Genomic DNA, 21,046 nt, shown 5'->3' with positions numbered 1-21,046 from the left:
ATAACTTATTTTCAAGGTAACTTGAATCACAAAAAGAGCTTAACTCTGCTTCCTACAGCCTGTTCAGAGAATGTAACACCTGCAGTTTCTGTAAAAGGAAGCAAAAGTGAAACGAATGAACTAAACATGGATCTTGGCTCCACCAGGTGTGCACTGACCTGCTGTTCTATTCCTATGACAGAAAAGGACTTGGCAAACCCTGCACTGTCTGATTTTCAGGAACACTGGACATCTAGCCCCCTGGCTTTGGTGGTGTGAGTTCGACAGCCATCATGCTGAGAATAATACCGAGAGTCTTTAAAACATGGAAATCAGCTTGTGCCAAAGCTGTAGAAGTACTGAAGTGTGCCAAGTTTGGTGGGCCATCAGAGCACTTTGGAGTGAACAAATATTTTCATTTTCCTTCTTCTTTTTTTTTTTTTTTTAATTCACAACACACCTACGATATTTTAGCTGCTACTACAATAGAGAAGGAAAGCTCTGATCATGATAGAAAGCAAAGGATCATGATCTCACCCTGGAAACGGTGGGGCTCACCCCCATCAAGGCTTTACAGACCTCACTAAAATCTTCCTTAGCTGCTGCGTTTCAGTAGTGACATAACGTCATGGAGATTTAAGCAAACAATATCACACAAAACAAGAACAGTATAGATTATTCATTATCAAGATAATACAAACAAGATGAAAATATTTATTTTCTACACTTTTTATTTAATTTTCTACACAAAAAGAGCAGTCATTACCTTTTAAAGGACCTTGCAATTCTCTCCTTATGTGCTCCTTTTTGTGTTCAGCCCTAGCTGGCACATGTAATAAGCAACAAGTTACAACACGGGTTATATATGTAACAACAACTTGTTACATATATCATCAGTTTCCCTAGGCATTTTTTTTTACTTACTCTTAAAGGTTTTACAGAATTTTCAGGAGTTTGTGCACCTCTGCAGCCACCCTCACCAGGGATTTCCCTGGCTATCTCCAGGCTCACAGAGATGTACATGTGGCAGCTTGTTCTCTCCATCACGTTATAGACTTCCATGTGTGTGTGCATGCATATATTTCTAAAAAATACTACAAAGTTTTCTTTGGAGTTCCCAATCAGAGAAACATGCATGCCTCTACCATACAGGGGTGTATAAAGACATTCTGTGTCTAAAGACAAGTTCCCTGTACCAAGGAGCTCACTGGTCAGAAAATGAAAATGGAAGACAAAAAAGCTACGTGTCTTAATGCCGGAACTGAGTACATCCAATCAGTTTAGCTTTACAGCAGCTATCAAGGCCTTCTTTCTTTCTGTTTCTTTTCTTGTGTCGCCCTGCATTGACTTCTCTCCTCAGAGATGGTCAGCCAGCCTGGAGTGGGAGCTGCCACGGTGCATGACTGCATGGCCCACTCAACTCATACACAAAATGCCTGAATAAGTAAGCCCCCAGCCTCGTCTTCCCTGTGGGCAGGTGCACGCGAAAGCCTCCAAGTGACTCTGCTCTCACCGTCCTTCAAGCCCTGTTCACTTCCTCCCAGATGGCTCCAAGTGCTACTGCCGGCTGGAGGATGCAGCAGGTGAAGACCTTGGTTCCACCTTTCTCTTTCTCCAAAGAGTCAAATTCAACAGCCAGCTGACATAAAGTATTTCCAAAAATTTTTGTTCCTCACCATGCAAAGGGTTAGCCACTGAGGTTTTTGTGCCAGGCTCATGCGAATTTCCAAAGCTGTTTTTGATTGTCAAGCACTAGAGGGCAGCGATTACTAGCCTTTTCGAAACAGAGGACAGAAAATGGCAATAGGAAATCAGACCAGGGTGCATCTAATCTCCTCTCTGACAAGGGACATCAGATGGCTAAGGATGAGCAGGACAAGCATAGGCAAAATTTCCTATTCTTCCAGATTACAGCAATTTCTGGTTCAGAGACTTCCTGAAATGAGGTAGTATATTTGTGTTTCACAGCGCTTGATGCATTATTTTGCATGAATTACCATAATCACTTTTTGTATTCAGAGAAAATTCCAGGAATTGCAATATCCTGTTGCAAAGGATCTTCTTAAATGGTGTGTGAAAATAGCCACCCTCTTTTGTTTTGACCAACTTGTCTCCTGCTAATTCATTTGATGCCCCCTTGTTCTTACACTGGAAGAAAGAGTAGTCACTCTGTCTTCGTCCCTGTTACCAGCGTGCCAGTTACTCCGTGTCTCAGGCAACCCTTTTCGAAACTGAAGAGGTCAGGTCTGCTGATTTATTCCTTGTATGGAAACTGTATCTGTATCTCTAACTGTCCTTCTCTGCACTTTCTCGCTACTACTTCTATTAAATCCTATCTCAGATGGGGGAGCTGGAGTCGCATATGATATTACATGGTCTTACCATAGATTTACAAGAAATATTAAGACTGTCTCTGTTTTGTTCTCTACTCTATTCCTAAAATGTATGCATATCCAATTTGCTTTTTAACTACTTCTTAGTGCTCAGGTGACATGTTCATAGAAACATCCACTAAAATTCTGAATTATTTTTCCTAAATAGGATCACTGTATCAAAATCCATTACAATACAATGCTAGTTAGGACTGTTTTTTCCTAGCCACCCTTGACTTCATCCGTGTTTTTATCAATCAGTCAGTAAGTATCATGATGCTATCCTGCATTCAAACTGGCTTTCATTTGTACTGCCCTGAATAATTTAATGTTGTCAATAAACTTTGTCATCTCACTATCTATCCATCCCGTTCCAAATCATTTAAGAGTGCACTGAATAGTGCAGATCTCCCTCCATTTCAGAAAACTGGCCATTTATTCCTCTTCCCCCCTCCCTTTTTTTTGGTGTCTTTGTGAGGACTTTCCCTATTATCTTATACCAATTTAGCTTCTTTAATAAGCCTTTGATGACAGACCTTATTCAATATCATTTGTAAGCCTAAGTGGACTATCTAACTGAATTGCTCTTTTTCACCTGCTCTCTGATTCCTTCAAAGATGTCTATTGAGCTTCCTTTTACAAAAGATATATTGAGTCTTTCCTGTTATCCCATTTATGCCTATACTTTTATTCTCCATTATAGTTTTTATTAATCTGCTTGGTGGAAGTCCACATCAGATTATCGGTCTGAAATCTCCTAGATCCCAGTGGAATTCTTTGTCAAAACTGGCGTCAGACAATCCAGCTAGCATTTTCCTGATTCCAGATTCAGTTTTAACTTACAGATCACACCAGTTAATATTTCAGCTATTTCAGTCTTTGTAAAAAGGTCTTGAGTAAGTATGATCCGGTTCCGGCAATTTATTGCTCTTTGTTGATGCATTCCATAGTCTTTTCTACTGACACTTGAACTGGAAACAGATCTTTCAAAGAAGGTCCTTCAAAAATGCTTTCTTAAGCTCCTCATGGGAATATGCAAAAAAAATTTTTTTCCACTACGACCTTACTCTTTCTGGTTGCTTCTAAACTATTTATTGGCCATAATCTCTGACAGGTTTTCTGCTACCGTTTTTTTTTTTTTTTATGTTGTTTCTCAGAATCTTTTTTTGGCTTGATCTTTCTATCCAAACAAATTTGTGCTATATTACATTAGCATGTACACACTTACTAGTTGATATGCTGAACACTGTTTATATTACCTGTATACATTGCCTGTAATGAAGACTATAAACAGATGTGTCATCAGAATGTTACATTTATATTTATGAAAGCCATGACAATATAAGTTCAATGCAGCTCAAAAAAAGTTACAGTAAGAACTAAAAAACGTTGAAATTTCTTGAAAAGACAATATCTTTGATGCTGAAGCATAAATCAGTGGAGGCTAGGTGAGTATTTTGGTTAAGTATCTTACTCTGTTCATTTACTTCCCTGTAACCATTCACCATTTGCCACTGTTGCAGAGTTCTTATGATAGATTTTTGCAAAAGAAATCTATCTAGGAAGAACTGAGAAAAGGAATCATCAAAACATTATGAAGGAAAAAGGAAATGCATTGTGACAGTAACAACCAGTGTTCTGTGGAGAGCCTTTTGAAATGGTAATATTTTTGTAGTATATAAGAGTACAGAACGAGTCAAAGAAAGGCAGCTACATCCTGCCCTTGGTTTTAGTACGTTTCAGAACTTCAACAGTATTAACAGAAAAACTACAAGTTTACAGAACCTTTGTAAACAGCACCCAGAACCTTTAGATATGCTAAACATGCTGCAATCTCCAATCGGGAGTTAACTGACCAATCTGATGATCCTCTGTCATGCTGTTTACCCCACTACTGATTCTGTTATGCAATGAACCTCCATTCAGTTCCTCAAATTAAAGTTTAAGCCTGGAGGGCTAAGCTTTGCTGGTGATACAAGCGCCTCCAAGATACATTGGCCAAAATGTATAGCAAAAGACCAATTATTTATTTAGAAGTGCTAAAGAAAGGTCTAATAGGCAGGAGACAAAAAACAAAGGCAGCAAAAATGAACACAGCCTTAGATAATCCTACTGTTTTAGAACAACTGAGACCTGGAGATAAGTTTAATTTTCTGGGCAGACCTTTCTTACCTCATCTGGTACCTGCACCTACGATATAATAACTTGAGCAGGCTGAGGAACTGCTATTTTTAAGAATATGTAAGCTTAATGATAGTAGCATCAATGCCAAATTGAATCTATAGTAGCAATGCACTAAATTATTCCTGCTAGGAGTCATGGGAGCTTAAGACCAACAGCAGTTTTAGCTGTGGCTGCCCAAACTAAGCATTTATGTTAAAATGTCAGCCAAAATAAATAACATTGAGGTCTTGGAAAAGGCAGACCTGAACACAGCTACACAAATAATGCAAAAGAGAAAGTTGCCTTGTCTTGGCCAAGTTTTGAGAGGGCCAACCATCCATCTCTGCTTTAGTAACTCCATAACAAATGGAAGTTTGACGCAGAAGGACCCTTCCTAGCATTACGATGACTACAGTAAAAAACATGAAGACTGAGCATGCACAGTGAACAGATCCAGCATAATCCACCATGGTCCAGCACTGGTGGTAAGCATCTATTTACTGGAGGGTCTGAAAAGTGTATTGTATTGTATTGTACAAACTGTATTTGTATTGACAAAGGATTCATGACTTTCCTGGATAAAACACAAGTAATCTTTTCAAGTGTCCCTGAAAATGGCTAATAGGGATTGACAACTAGAAGCAACCATTTATAATCTAGGAGGAAATCTCTTGGAAGATGCTGGATCAGAGAAAACCCATAATAAAGACATGCTAGTATGTTAAAAGAAAGTCATATCAAACATACAGGAGGTTAATTTAGAAAAAGCCTTTTCTGATGTAAGCTGTAAATTAGTTTACCTGCTTTTACATCTTTAGCCTTTATATAAGAGAAAGGACTCAGCTCCAAATTGATAAACCGCACTTTGTTGCCTTTATATAGGTGTCTACCTGGAGTCTAAGTTCCTCTTAAAGTCAGTAGAGGTTTAGGGCTTGATTCCTCTGTCAAAGCAGAAGCCTCTAGAGCCATTTGAGTTGCACTGGGGTTTCTGCCTGACCTCCAGCGACCAACCCAGAAGGAGTAGGTCTCCTGTGCCTTATTCACGTGCCCTGTGCAGATGTCTCCGATACCAAAGGCACTTCAAACAGCACTCAGTGTCTGTATTTAGGCAACCAAACCGAGCCCGTCATCAATATGGTCAGTAAAGCCCAGAAGCTATGCAGATCACCCTGAAGTAGGTACCTGCATTCAATCAGCTGAATAGCTCACCAGATCTCCACTGATAGTCATGGGAGCTTAGACAGTGTAAGCACCTAGATAACGTATCCTAATCTAAAGCTGACCCCTATTGCAGGACGCGGTTCAGATGAACAGCTGGCTTAGTTACACTTGGAGAAAGGCTGATTCTTTTGTTTTCTCTCTTTTCCTTTCACACAGTGTTTCCAACTCCCGGTAACTTCCCCCCCCCCCCTTGTTTAGTGCGATAAAGATATTAAGTTGTGGATATGTTGGCGTAGGGTATTGCGTGCGGCTTTACGGCACAGGCTGCCCCGACTGCCAAGCCAGTACCTTCCCAAGCCGCTCTCCTGCGAAGCAATGAGCTGTGTGTAGAGCGCATGGCTCCCTTCGGGCCCGAAGGGAAACCACTAACACTTTTAGGTGTACTGGCCCCCTAAACGAGAGCGGTGCTTTCCGCAGAGCCGGAGCCGGGCACTCGCCTCTTCACCTCTCGCAGGAAAAGCAGCCCGTTAACGTCCCGCGCACCGGCAATCCGGCCGCGAGGCAGAAACCCCTTCGCCGAGCGTTAACGGACGACGCTGCTCTTCCGTGAGCACCTGCCGGTGCCCCCTGGAGATGAACGGGGAGGAACCGGCCCCGGAGGCACCCCTGCAACGCCTGCCCGGCGCCAGCTACCGCGAACAACCCCGCAAAACGGCAGCCAGGCGCCCCGCGGAGGTGTTCACTTCCCTCCCTTCCTTCACCCCACCGGCGGCCCGTCCCCAAACCCGCCGCCTCGCTCCCGCTCCCTCGGGGCAGCCGGCCGCCGCGGGGGGCCTAACAACGCGCGGCCGCACGGCGACGCCGCCGGCCAACGGACGCCCCGGTGCCCCCGCCGGGCAGAGCGGCGCCTCCCAACGGCCGCGGCGGTGGGGGCGGGGCTCTCCTCCCCCCTCCCCGCCCCCCGCTCCCGCAGCGCCCCCTGCCGGCTGGGCGGGGCTGCGCGAGGGGGCGGTGGAGGGGGAGGGAGAGCTGCCGCCGCCACCCTCCTCCTCCTCCTCCTCCCTCCTCCTCCCCCGTAGCGGCAGTGACACGTGACCCAGGCTCGCGCGCCGCGCTCTCAACGGGCTTGGCGGGGGCGCGCGCGCTCCCGGCCGGGGGGGGGGAGGGAGGGAGGGAGGGGCGGGGCCACGCCGAGCGGCGGCGCTTCCGGTTGGGCAGCGGGCGAGCGGGCGGGCCTGAGGGAGCCATAAAGCGGCCGCTATTTGGTCGCGCGCCTCCCCCTGCCGGAGCCCCCCCCCCTCCCCTTTACCCTCCCTTCCCCTCCCCTCCCCCCTCCTTGCCTCCCCCCCTCCCTTTCCCTCTCCTCCTCCCCCCTCCCCCTCCTCCCCGCCCCGCCGCACGGCCCGAGTCCGCCAGCGCTCCCGGCCCGGCCCGCCGCCGTCACCGCCATTGGAGGGGGAGCGCCGAGGGGGTGCGTCGAGCCCCTCCCCCGGCCCGGCGCCCGGCGGCCATCGATGAGGTGCCTCCACGGTGAGTGCGGCCCGGCGGAGGGAGGGAGGGAGGGGGGGGGTCCCCTTCCCTCTGCTTTCCCTCCCTCCCCCCCACCGCCGCGACTAGAGCACGCATACGCCGGCCGGCCGGCCGGGGCCTGGCGAGCTCCGCTGCCCTCCCCCTTGGGCACCGGGCCTGGGCCTTCCCCTTGTCCAGCCCCCGCCGGGGCGGGCGCGGGGGCGTCGCGGGGGGTGGGGTGGGGGGAACGGGTGGCCGTTGCGACCGTTGCGCGGGGGGCGCGCGAGGGGGCTGCGCTTGCGGGCGGCGGTTGGTGCCGGCCGCTGCGTGTGTGGCGCGGGGGAACAAAACAGGCGAGGCGTAAGCGGCGGCTCCGTGCGTGGGGAGGGAGGGGAGGAGGGAGGGAGGGATGGAGGGGAGGCGGTGGCTGGGGAAAATACCCGGAGCTCGGCGGTACGGGAATGAATGGGTGAGTTGCGTGACTCGCTGCCGGTAAGAGCTGCCCTGGCGAGGGAAGCGGTAACATTTGAAACCGCAAAGTGGCAGCGCCGGGAGGGCCGGGGAGCAGGGTGAAGGTGGCATCTCTAGGAAATCCTGTCCCAGAGCCTCCCGAAAAGAAAGTTGAAGAAGCGGAAAGAGGGCTAGGTGAAGTACGTTGTGAACTCTGCTCTCCTGGCAGTGAAAGGTCGCAAGAAGCCTTGGAGGAAAAAAAAAAGCTCTATACGGGACATTGCTCTTACGGGACTGTCCATTTCACTCATGTGAGCGAAGTAATAAGCGTGGGGGACGGTATCAGTCCTGAGATCGAGGAGAAGGATACAAACTAAACGGTCAAAAATGCCACTCGATTGCATCCTTACAATATTTTGGGGGGGGGGGAGGGGGGAGACTGAGGCAAGTCTAACGTTAGTGGCATTTTAGAGCTGATTTCTGAAATAAAGGAGACTCACTCACATTATCTGCACTCACTTTCTGGAGCCTAGGGAAGGGTGGGCGGGCAGCAGTAGCCTGTAGTAGCTGGTGCAAGTGTTACAAGGACTTGATACTTGAGACAGTGCAGAGGGAAGTTGCATTAATTGATGAGATAAGATAATTCAACACTGTTAAAGTAAGAAGGGTAGCTGGAAGCTTGTGTTATAGGGAGTTTTTTGTAACTTGAGAATATCTAGATTTTGGATTTCATTTCTTTTTCCCGAATCTAATTTGCTTGAAGCTGGTTTGCTTTCAGAATAATTTAAATAGACTTCTTAGCTTGATGTCAGCAATAAAAGTTAACTGATGTAACGTTAACTCATAGTTCATGACTTGATTGTGTGCTGTGGTTGGTCCAGTAGCTCTTTAGTAGCTCAGGTTCCACATTACAGAAATATGGTTTCCAGAGACGTTTTGGGAAGCTATCTATGTACTTTTGTGAACTTAGAGTTAGAAAGTCCTATCAGAAGTACGTTGAATTAATTTTTTCTACCCTGAACCTGACATAGGTACGTCAACATTACCTTGCAGTGTAAACCATTATTATGTCTTGTCTTAAAAACTGTTCTTGCTGTGTGGACTTGTCATTCTCTTAGCAAAGATGGAAATCTTGTGGGATAGCTGAACTGCTGTGTCCTTTCCAAGTCATCTACATCTGGGCCAAGTATTGTCACTCTTCAACTTTCCTCTGACTTGAATCTTTCCTGGAAACATGGAAATACATAAAACAGCTATCTCATGCCTGACTCCAATGCCCAACATTTCCTCACAGTATATCTTACAGTCTCAGTTACTGGTTAGGTCAAGGGTCTTGTACCTTTTTTAGGCATATAATTTTAAAGACATGGTTCAACAGTCACTGCTGATGGAACTTTGTGTGTATAGACTGGCTGGCAGCTGTCAGTTCAGCTGTGAGTACACAGTCAGATTCCCGTGAATGCTGCTGGATTAGCAAGAGCGGAGTAATGTCATTCTTGTCTGCAGTGGGCTCACAGTGATTGCAACTTACCCTTTCTCTACTGTTTGCACTGTGAAGTGCCAGCTCTGCTGCATTGTGGGGATGTTTATGTGCAGCTTCCTTTGGGAGCCAAACAGAAGAAACTTCTGTTTCTTTTGTCAGCCACAACACAGGGATGTAGCTTCAAGAGAAGCATCATGTTGCCACCAGGCTGCCATTTACTTTTTGGCACTGCAAGAACAACATGTCATTTTCCCTTTTGCTTAAATACAGCAATAATCTGGATCTGTTTCTGCTAGTAGTCATAAAAGCAATGGTGCAGCTGTATCCAGCTTTCTTGTGCTGAGAACAAACTTCTCTGTTTAGCATGGACCATGTTCAGTGACAAAGGGTATGGCTGAATTGTTTGCCTACAAGAAACTTTCAGGGCTAAGGAAAATGAGCAGCCATCTGTCCTGTGCAGTGACTGTGCTTGTCAGAGAAGAGTTGTGATGTGTGGCACTCTGTACAGGTGGGAGGATTATTGCTGGAAGGCGAACGTTCCTAGAAGTACGTGCTGACATCATCCCTCGCTTGTTGAAGATAATGGCCAATAGAGTGATGTCATGAACTCAGGAGGAGGTTGCTGGAAACCTCTACATCCCACTGGTATGTTGCCTGTCATTGCAATGTTGAACAGATGGCAGCACAGCTTAGGACAGCCATCACTTTTAAGCCTCAGCTCACATTACCTGTGGACATAGGGAACTACAGGAAATAGGAGTTCCTTCTTTAGGGCTTTCCCAGTTGTGCTGGCATCACTGATGTGTTGCATATCCTCATTCTCTGCTTATGTCTCACCAGGCTTGATTCTGTGTCAAGAGGAAAAGGGAGATTATAGATCCATTTGCCAGAGAGAACCAGGACAGTCAGAGTTTTGAAAAATGATATGACAGACTACTTGTTGAATTCTGCAATAGTACATGTCATTAAAAACAACTGCAATTTCTGTGCTCATAGGCAGTCTAGATCTGTAACTTAGGGCCCTTTGTTTCCCTCTGGCAGTGTCTCAGAGGTCTCAGAAATGATAACCACAGCTTATCCTCTGTAGAGAGAAACTGCAGGAATTTATTAAACATTGTAAAACTGAGTATAGAATGTGTTTATTAAAAATAATCTGAAATGATTAATAGACGTATAACTATGAAATTGGAATGGCATTGAAAAGTGAAGGCCTCATGTTGCCTGCCAGACTCATTTTGTTGTGCCATCCCATGCCTGGATTCTTTCTGATACACAATATCTCCTGCAATTTTTTTTAATACCACTAGGAGGTGTTTTTGAGGGGCTGGAGGAAGTGGGGCTCGTTCTTCAGGGAACCCTCATGGATGATGGGAGGCAGAAATGAGGAACTGTCTCTGAAAAGAGGCATGTTTACTGGTTGGGCAGATATTAGGAGGTCTGTTTGCTGTGTGCATTAGCTCAGGCAACTTCTGTTGCTCAGTCTAACTTGAGCTCAATAGATATTGCTGATACTGTTTGACTGCACTCTGTGGTGGCCCTGTGATATATGTAGCCAATTTCAGAACTGCATACGTTGTCTTTGACCTCTCTCATTGCTTCTGACTTCTGAGGTACCTTTCTTTCCCCCAAGTCATGGGCTCAGCCTCACAGATGCTGAGACCCAAGCAAGAAAAGTAGTGATTTTTGTTCTTTCCTCAGGTAGATATGGGTCCTCATTACCAATCCTTTTTCCCTGCCGTTTTTGTTCTTCCTTTAGTGGAGGAGGTTATGGCCAGAACTACAGTGTAGGAAACAGGTTCTGGTAAGGATCTTTGACGTGGAGAGAGGTGAAGGTGGTTGGCTGCTGGTAGAAATCATTGCAGGTTCTAGACATGTGAAAGAAAGGGAATGGGGAGAGGTTAGTGACTTAAGTACTTAATCTGGAAGAGGAGACAGGATATAGACACAGGACAGACATACATGCTGGGCATCGAGCTACTGCTTCAATTACGCTGTATTCTCAGAATAGATAGTTGGTTCTTTTTGGGTGTATCTGTATTTGTTTTCTCTGTATTGCAGCTGTGAAAAAGCTAGGAAAATTGGAGGGGGTGCAAAAATACTAAGGGATCGGATACATGTATGTAGTCCTCATGTGTCATGGAACAGCTGTAGTCATTGGGGCAGGGCAAGTCCTGTAACTACGGGTTTTGATGGGTGCAATACTAAATCACCCTGTTTGCAGAACAGGTGGGACGTGGCAGAATGTCCAGGAAAAGCAAAGTGCCCTGGGGCTTATGAAACAGTTATCTATACCTGGACTGCTGGCAGCATGTTTGTCAATTCTAGGAGTCTTCCTCAGGTTTGAAAGATGTTCTAATTTGTCTCCTTTCCCCTATGTTTCACAGGGGGCCTATCTCTCATGATAACTTCATCTTCATCCTGAAAATTCTGCTTTTCCTTGGAAAAGGTTAATTGCCTTCAGAAAGGGCACCTATAAAAGGAGAACTATGTTTGGGTTTAGTGTTCAGCCAAGTTCTTAGTTCACAAAGGGGTACCCTTACCCATTTTATAGCACCAGTTATTGTCCTTACCCTTTATATGGGTCTGAGTTGGAACAGTACAGGAATAGGTCCTTTTGGTGTCTGCATTGAACAAGGAACGTGGTTGATTCTGTTGAATTTTTCCTAAAAGGAACTGCTTAGCACAGATTACGTCACAGTTCATGCAGGCCCGAAGTTGTGGGAACCCAGTTATAGGGCTTAAGGTTTCTAGCCTAGCTGGCTCTGCTGGCTTGGGCCTGTCTAGGAAACAAAAACATGCTAGGCAAGGCGGGATCTTATGAAGGATCCAGCTCAAGGCAAATTCTGATGCAAGAGTTCAAGGTAAAGAGAAATATGAATCAAGCAGTTACCTGTGTGATAAGCCTGAGTATAGAGGAGGAGAGTAATCAGAAGTATGTGGAGACAATGGCATTTGAACACAAAGTGAGAAGGTAACATGAGGGATTGACACGAAAAATTTATAGAGTAGCTGTTCAGATACGTGCCAAGTGAATGAGCAAAATTTAGAGTTTATTCATTCAGAAGTGTTTCAAAAAAATTTAAATTGACAGCGCGAATTAAGAGTGGTTCAGCACTGTGCAGCTTCATTATCGTTCTTACAATAAATAACTCTAGAACTCGATTTAGTGTTCTACAGAGTCAGGGCCTAAAGTGTTCCAGTACTTAAAAGATGTCATGCTCAGTAGTATGCTTAAATTCAGTAGTGATTTCAGCAGAAGGGGCTGTTTCTTCAGTGACTGCCAGCTTCAGTGTGCTGAAGTAAGTGGTTGGTGGTGGCAGTATAAGAGAAAGTACCTGAAACTCTTGAATGTTATTTCTTATGCCAAAGGCTTGAATATCAGCCTTTGAACATAATTCAGGAGAAGAAAATGCAGAAATGCCTGTAACTTCTGCATTTCCAGAAATGCTTTCTGGTGACAAAGCCTAGCAGCAACTTAGCAGTTTTGACAATTTGTAGACGGGAGTTAAGGACCTGATTTTCTCCCTTTTGTATTTGGAAAGAAAATGGAAGTTTCCATTGTAAAACAGGATAGGATTAAATAAAAGGAGAGGATGGGAGGCTGAATCATTTGTAGTTGAGAAGAGTGAATAACCGAGAACTCCTGAATGGGCGAGAGCTAGGTGTTGTATAAAGAGGAGGAAAACAATAAAAAGAGTATGAGTTTTCGTCTAGTGAATTTTGTCATAAGTTGTGATAAATTCAGCTTGGAAAAGCCTTTTTTTGGTTCTGTAGGGAAAAAAAGAATAGAGTAGAGAGTTCAGGATTACCACCAATTTTGAAAGTGCTAAAATCTCTTCTGGTTCTGAAAAGGTAATTAGTGCAGTATGTCCTTATCCTAATTGTGTTGTGCTGTGATTTGGTTAAAATGTGTTCTTTTTCTTTAACTCTTATGATCAGTTCACAATTCTTCATTTTCAGATTCAAATCTCTCCCCTCCCTGCCCCCCAGATACCCAAACCGAAAAACAAATTTTAATTCTAAGAGCTTTTATGTCTTCCAGAGGGTAGGGCGTCTACCAAGGCTTCCTTTGGATTTTTCAGTTGAAATTCTTTGCTCTTGCAGAGATGTAGGCCACTGAGGTCTCCTATTGCCTTGTTTTGTTTTGATCTTTTACTGTGATATAAAGTTCATTATAAGATGTTGAGTGTTTTGTGTTCAACACTGAATATGGTATGGACTACATTTTGGTGCATCTTTTGCGAATAAATGTCTTTTGTATGGTTGCTGTTGAAGCTGGGAGACTGATTTAGGACCAGAAAATCCTTCCAGTTCTGTATTTGTGGAACAGTGCAATTGTTTCTCAGATATCAAAACATGTGTAGAGAGTCTGCAGTTGGATATTGGTTTTTTTTACATATATATACATATATATATATATATATATATATATATAAAGGATGGTTCTTCAAGCTCTGTCCGTGGTTCCGTCATGTTTCCTGATTGGAGCCTGCACCCATTTCTTTGAAACTCTGCGTATTCCTGTGGCTTAATGTAAAATGCATATGTATGGTGTGTGCAAAGAAGTTGTTCCATGAGCAACTGAACTAATGAACCTTAGTTTCTTACGGATTTGTGCCCCGTGCGCCTCAGCCCATTTCCCTTTTCCTGTTTCTTTTGTATCCACGTCAGCCTTTAACAGTTTTGTTAGTCTACTTTCATTCTCTCCCTGCTCTGATCCCAAAGCAACTCCCTTCTGTTGCTGATTTTTATGGAACTTGTAGAAATTTAACTTGAGACTGTATTGCTTAGTCCAACTTGGCATTCATGTGTTTGTAAGCCTGAATTCCATAAGAAACCGGGGAAAAATACTTTAGGAATAAATTCAGAAAACTTGCTTTGGATGCATATTGTTAGATTAGGTATTAGTCTCATATATTTTGAGACAGGAAAAAAATGTTAAATTGACACACAAACATTGACTGTAAATTTGTTTTGAAACAGTGTCTTATGAGACCCCTCAAATTAGGTTGGTATCTTTAGAGTGACAGTCGTGTAACAACTGCTTAATTTGAAACTACAAGGAAAAATAATCTGCATTTTACATAAATATTGAGAAATGTCCAAATATTCCTTTTCAGCATAGAGATACCTCCCACATGTAGGTAAAAATGACTTAGAAAATATGGTGAGACTTGGTTTTCTGTTTATTGTATTTAATTAATCTAAGTAACTCATACTGGAATTAATGGAATCTAGCCAGATTGTTAAAAATTGTTTGCATTTCAGATGCAGCACCTTTTTGAGGTTTTGTTATACAATTTTTATTTTGGAAAAACTTCCATCCCTCTGGGGTGAGAGGGGAAAGAAAATATGCTTTGTATGCAGAAGGCTGTCAACTACACAAACTGGAGAAAGTCGCTGCTGTTTTTTGAAATAGTATTTTTGGTGTTCTTAGAGCAGCAGATGAAATGGTGTAAGGGAAAATGTTTTCATAATGGATAGAGTCTTCATGAGCAGCATCTTTTGTTTTTCATGTACAGTAATTAGTGCAAGGAAAACAATGTTTAACAGAGGAAACAGAGCTTAAACTCAGGATTCTGTATTCTCCTTGGAAAAATTTTCTGTGGCTTTGTCAAAAATAGCTGATTTGTCTTTAAATTTAATGATAAGGATGCAGTTTTGAAATGGTTTTATTTCAGTGACAATGTTTCAAAGTACTTTTTGATTTCAGTTTAAATGCATAATGTAAGTAAAAAGTTCAAATTCAGGAAGAAACAACAACTGAGAAAGCAAGTCATGTTTATTGAATGGAACATAAATTTAGCTCTTCATTGCCTAAGTTTTTTTCTTATGTCTTGTTTGCAGATTTTTGCATTGCTATAAAGGCCACCTGTGAAATACAAGCTTTGTTTTTCAAGCTCTACTGATGTAAAATGATTTACAAAATTTGGAGACACCTATATATGGATTTCTTTATGAAAGAGTTAGTACCCATGCAAAAGTTTTGTTTTCTAAAATAGAGGGGGAAAAAAAGCACATGAAGTTGTTTAAGAATGACAGAAGAGTTAAAATTAACATTGAGCGCTAACTATGCAGATTTTTTTTGTCCTTTATTGCAGGAGCTCTGAGACTTGCTCTTTAAAAGGTGCAGTGCTGTGAAAACTGTTATCCACCATAGAAAAATGGACATGTTGCAGATACTGCGTAAAACCACAGAGCGCTTAGAATGTGATCACTGCAGTTTCAGAGGAACAGACTATGAAAACATACAGATTCATATGGGTACCATACACCCAGAGTATTGTGATGAAATGGATGCTGCTGGCTTAGGTAAACTCATATTTTATCAAAAAAGTGCGAAATTGTTTCACTGCCACAAATGTTTCTTTACCAGCAAGATGTATTGCAATGTATATTATCACATCACAGCACAACATGCAGCGCCTGAGAAATGGAACGAGGAGCAGAAGGAACAGGTAGAAGGAGAGTCAGATTCCTCCAAAAAAAGTGTCAATTTGGAGCCACAGAAACCTACCCTTTCCCCCGAGTCACGCAAACCTGCCGTTTCTCCTGAGCTCCCCAAATCTGAACCTGTTGTTTCCCCCAAGCTTCAGAAATCATCCATGTCCCCAGAGCCACAGAAGTCTGCCCAGGCTGTGTCCCCAGATCCAGAGAAGTCTGCCCAGGCTGTGTCCCCGGAGCCAGAAAAATCAGCCCAGGCCGTGTCTCCAGATCCAGAGAAGTTAGCCTCTGCTGTGTCCCCAGACTCAGAGAAGTCTGACCAGCCTGGGTCCCCGGACTCACAGAAGTCATCCCCTGCTGGGTCCCTGGACTCACAGAAGTCATCCCCTGCTGGGTCCCCGGACTCACAGAAGCCAGCCCCTGCTGTATCCCCAGAGCCCCGTCGGCATTCCCCTGCTGTATCCCCAGAGCCCCGTCGGCATTCCCCTGCTGTGTCTCCAGAGCCAAAGAAACCTACTCCAGCTGTATCCCCTGAACCACGAAGGTATGCCCCAGCTGTGTCTCCTGAGCCCCGGAGGCATCCTCCTCAGATGCGTAGGCCTGCTTCTGCTTCTTCTCCTGAGACCCGGAGGCCTGCTCCTGCAGTTTCACCAGAGTCATGGAGACCAGGTCCCACAGTTTCCCCTGAGCCTTGGAGATCTACATCTCATGAGATGCAGAAATCTTCCACTGCTTCTCCCTGGGCTCCGAAACCTGCCATGTCAGTGTCCATAGAATCCCGGAGGTCTGCCCCTGAGCCCCCCCGAAGGCCTGGCCAGGTTGTGTCTCCAGAGCCTAGGAGGCTTGTTTCTGACTCATGGAAATCTACTTCCTTTTCCGAATCCCAAAAGTCTACTCTTGTCTCTTCTGAGCCATGGAAACCCATCTCATCTGTTTACCCTGAAGGCTGGAAACCTGTTCTTTCCCCTGATACATGGAAGCATTCTCCCCCTGTTTCTCCTGAGCTTCGAAAGTCTAGTCACACTGTTTCCTCTGACACTTGGAAGCCTTCTTTCTTTCCTGAGGTCCGTAAACCTGCTGCTTCAGTATCTCCTGAATCTTGGAAACTCTCTGAGTCCCGGAAATCTATGTTTTTTTCTGAAACTCAGAAAGCTACCCCTGCTGCTTCCTCTGAGGTTCAGAAACGGGGCCACTTCCCTGAACCTCGGAAAAGAGCTCTGTTTCCAGAGTCACGTAAATCTAATCCTGCTGCGTCTGCTGATGTCCAAAAACGTGCTGTCTTTTCTGAGCCCCAGAGTCAGGTGCTTCCTTCTGCTATTTCTACTGAAGTCCAAAAACATGCCCAATTTTCTGAAGCCCAGAAGTCAGCTCCTGTTTCTCCTGAAGTCCAGAAGCATGCTCTATTTTCTGAAGCCCAAAAACTTGGTCCTGTTTCTCCTGAAATTCAGGAACATGGCTCCTTCCCAGAATCTCAGAAATCTGCTTCTCCTGAGATCCAGAAACATGCCCTCTTCACCGAATCCCAGAAACCTACTCCTTCTATTTCTCCTGAGACCCCAAAACAAGCTCTTTTTACTGACTCCCAGAAATCTGCTATTTTTCCTGATGTTCAAAAACATGCTGTGTTTTCTGAGATGCAGAAACCTGCTGCTTCCTTATCCTCTGATGTCCAGAGACATACTGAACCTACTGTACCTGCTGAAATCCAGAAAAGCATCCTATTTTCTGAGTCTCACAAATCTGCTCCAGGCTTTTCCTCTGAGCCCCAGACACCTAGTGAGTCTGGTGAGAGTGACTTTCTTTCTCACAGTTTAGATGATCAAAAACCACTGGATGATTTATTTTCACAGGAAGAACAGTCAATATTAGCCAAAGAGTCACCAGAAGACATGTTATATTCATGCCCCAAAAAGAAGCCCAAGAAGGAAAACCAGGAGAACTCAGATTCTGAACTAAATAGCAGTGAGTGTGGAAAAACAGAGATAGACTCAATGGAGATAAAGGAGCAAGAATCCAACAGTGACCAAGAGCAATATGATATGGAGTCATCTGATTACAGCAAAGAGAGTAAAATGGATGCAACTACTCCCATTCAGCCACAATGTGTGCTGCAGTTTACTGAAGAGAAAGAGGCTTTCATCTCAGAGGAAGAAATAGCAAAATATATGAAGCGTGGCAAGGGAAAGTATTATTGCAAAATTTGTTGCTGTCGTGCAATGAAAAAAGGTGCTGTCTTGCATCATTTGGTTAACAAGCATAACGTTCAAAGCCCATACAAATGTAAAATATGTGGCAAAGCTTTTCTCTTGGAATCTCTTCTTAAAAATCATGTTGCTGCTCATGGTCAGAGTTTGTTGAAGTGTCCACGTTGTAATTTTGAATCAAATTTTCCCCGAGGCTTTAAGAAACATTTAACCCATTGCCAAAGCCGTCATAGTGATGATACAACTAAAAAACATTTGGACAGTCTTGAACCACTTGAAGAACAAATTTAATCCGTTTTTCCCTTATGCTAGAAAATCTTAATTTACAGAAGTGTTCAGAAGTGTTGCTGTATGTTAACCAAGTAGTTTAGCTGATCTGACAAGTCAGAAGATGCATGGTTTATTGTACTATGTTTAACTTGTCTTATAGCTGTATTACTGAAATGATTTACTTTTCAAAAGTAATTTTAAATACATGTTCATGTCTCTGTATTACCCATCAGTAAAGTCATATTTTATTTTTCAGATGTACTATGTTTCTGAAAACAAAATGGATAAAAATTAGTTTTGTAAAGATTTGTAAAACATGCAGGCAATTAAGGACCAGAGTGGCAAGCAATCCTTATATTCCTGTGAAGACTGAACTTGATTTGTTAAATGTCTTATTTTTCAAAATGTTTTTATCAAACTCTCAAAATTAAAATTCTCACCAAAATGAATGTGAGTGAGCCAGGATTGAGAAACTGCCAATCTTTCTGAAATAATTCTGCCCTAAGGTTGTAATTGAGTGTAGAGCCGCTTATTGGAAATTTATTACACTCAGTTCTCTGGCTTACTTGTCTCAGATTTAGAAGCATCAAGGTACTTATTTTGTGACTCTGTATTTTGGCCATGTTTTAATCATGTACTAATATACATTAAATTGATGAATTAACGTCAGACTATGTATAGCTCAACATTTTCTCTTGATAATTCGGATGTTTGTTATGTCAGAAAAAAACCCTAAATTTCTTGTATCTGGTGAAATGTTATGCTTTAATCTTTTAACAATAAAACCCCAAAACCTGGGCGTTGGCCATTGTTCTTTTTTTCCAAGTCGAGAACAAAACTTTTAATGTTCCGTTAAGTGATAGTCTTTCAAATATTGTTGAATAGCAACATGCAATGCAAAATAACTGCAGAGTTTGCTGTAGATACTTTTTTCTGAGGTAGACAATTTAGACTAAAGAGTTGTAGGATTGGACATAACTAGAGGAAGACATGGAAAATGAATATGTACATTGTTTAGCTTTTTTGTTATTTGAGTATTAGCTGTTCAAAAAAACTGAGTGTTTCGTAATTCAGCAGCAGCATGGATTAAATGCGGAGGTGTAGCACAAGTGAGGTTTCATTCTCCTCAGGGCTAAATTAAGTCTAGATAGACTTAAGCTGTTGTAAATATTGGCTTGGAATAGGAATGTGGTAATGTAAAAGAGCTCCTTCAAACTGGGAGATTTTCAGGCTTAAGATCCTACCTAAAGGCTTCAGATTTGATTTGGCTGAAGCCTGGTTCTAATATCTTTTGTAGTTTTTAGAGGAATTCTGGAATGAAGGGAGAAAACTTTTAAAGCGCTTGCATGCCTTCTCAGTGCTGCCTACTAAGAGCAAGCTTTCTTGCATGGTCCTCTTACACAGGACCAAAACCACTCTGTGCTCTTCTAACTCCAGTGCCATTTGCTTTTGTGTACTCAAGACTAGAATTTCCTTGTGTGTATTTTTTTTTAACTAGGACTGATTAGATATATCTAAAGCGAGAGTTTATTGGTCTGGTGCTTGGCTATGAAGGCTGTGTCAGTGTCATCTTAGTATAGAAGCTCCTTTTTTCCTCTGCTGTTGCTTTTTCAGTCTTTGTGCAGCCATTTGATTACAAGGATGCCTAATGCTATTTGAAAAAAATGAAGAAATCAAGGAAGGACATGCTTGTCTTGGAAGTAGTGTCACCTTTGCAGTTTGATTTCTCTGTGTTGACAGATTCTGGTTTCTTGCTTCTTTGCATCTGCCAATGCCTTTGATTTCTGGGAATTCAGCATCAAGGCTTCATGCTCTTCCTCTACAAGTTTTTTTTTGCCAACTGACTCCACTTGTACCTGATATAATCCACTGGTACCTTTAGTCTTAATTTATAGCTGTCAAAGTGTACTCTAAGTGTAACTCTCAGAGGTGAACTTTGCAAGTCCCCTTGAGGTTGGGACGTTGAATCTCTTTAAATCCAGGTATGCTGGGATGTCTCTTCAGTTTCTCCTAGAGCTTTGCAAAAGCCTTACGGAAATTGAGGGGCACTTCTGGCCTATATTTTATTGTCCAAACTAAGTATTCTTTCACCTTGCCTTAAGTAACAGTACTAATTTGAGATCCTTCAGATGTCTAGGAAGGATCTACTGTAATTTGAACTTAGCTAATTTCTCTAAGCGACTGTAGGGCATGAATAGACGGATCAGATTGGGGCTTTATTGTTTCCCTTTCAGATGACCTCTGGTTATAGATGTGGAAGAGATGACGAATGCTCTGAGTACAAACAATAATCATTTTTTCTGAAACAGGAAAGACATGTAAGTGAATTACTTCAAGGTTTGTTAAAAAATGTCCTTATTGCTATATTTCAATCCCTCAGGATATAGTCTGTGATATAATGTCAGTTGAAATTGTTATAGTAAACACATGCAGTAAACTGCAGGCTTCTATTAAGTTGCTGGGGCATTTTATCAAAGCTCTCAGTCAGTGTAGAGTGCTGCTATCTTTACTTATTCCTGTTCCTTAGCATAAGAACCCTTTGTGGTCAGTACTGCCTTTGTAGTTCTAAGTTCAGTTTTGTTTTGGAGGTGGAATTTGGTTGACAAGCAACATGATCAGGATGGGAGATAGTAACTGGGGCAAACACAAAGAAAGATTATGTATGGTAAAAATACTACAGATGTTGCAGTTCCTTCCTGCTTTTTCTGAACCTTGTGCGCTGCTCCTGCCTAAGAGGAATATAATTACATACCTTGGATGTAAAGAAAATAACTTTTTTTCCCCTCAAAAGGCTGTTTGTAACCTATGTTAAGAAATGTGATAGATTAAAAAAAGAAAAAGAAAAATTTCCAAATACACTACTACATACGCACTGTATACAGTCATTCACAGTGACGCATACAGCTGCAAAGCCATTACCGTAGTAGAAATAAGTTGAGAAGCCTTTTTGGAACCAGTGAGTTAGGGCTAGGGTTTAGAGAGAGAAAAGTATAGAGCTCCAGTTGAAGTGG

The 21,046-nt window shown here is 43.1% G+C and overlaps 1 protein-coding gene across 3 annotated transcripts; it reads left to right on the top strand.

Annotated features, from left to right (window-relative positions):
• Positions 1-6,856: 6,856 nt before the first annotated feature.
• On the top strand, positions 6,857-18,832 carry CHAMP1 (chromosome alignment maintaining phosphoprotein 1). Of its 3 annotated transcripts, XM_068925948.1 has the most exons (3): positions 6,878-7,205; positions 9,626-9,762; positions 15,219-18,832. In XM_068925948.1, the coding sequence occupies exon 3, from the start codon at positions 15,282-15,284 to the stop codon at positions 18,054-18,056; it is 2,775 nt and encodes a 924-aa protein (XP_068782049.1). In that variant the 5' UTR covers positions 6,878-7,205; positions 9,626-9,762; positions 15,219-15,281; the 3' UTR covers positions 18,057-18,832. The 3 variants fall into 3 exon arrangements, with proteins under 3 accessions (XP_068782041.1, XP_068782049.1, XP_068782052.1); XM_068925940.1 differs by lacking the exon at positions 9,626-9,762 and having other exon boundaries at positions 6,857-7,205; XM_068925951.1 differs by lacking the exons at positions 6,878-7,205; positions 9,626-9,762 and adding an exon at positions 14,837-15,082.
• Positions 18,833-21,046: the final 2,214 nt, after the last annotated feature.

The sequence above is a fragment of the Struthio camelus genome, chromosome 1, assembly GCF_040807025.1.
Source record: "Struthio camelus isolate bStrCam1 chromosome 1, bStrCam1.hap1, whole genome shotgun sequence".
Taxonomy (NCBI): Eukaryota; Metazoa; Chordata; class Aves; order Struthioniformes; family Struthionidae; genus Struthio; species Struthio camelus.
The sequence above is the reverse complement of the archived record's forward strand: the minus strand, read 5'-3'. Positions and strand labels throughout refer to the sequence as shown.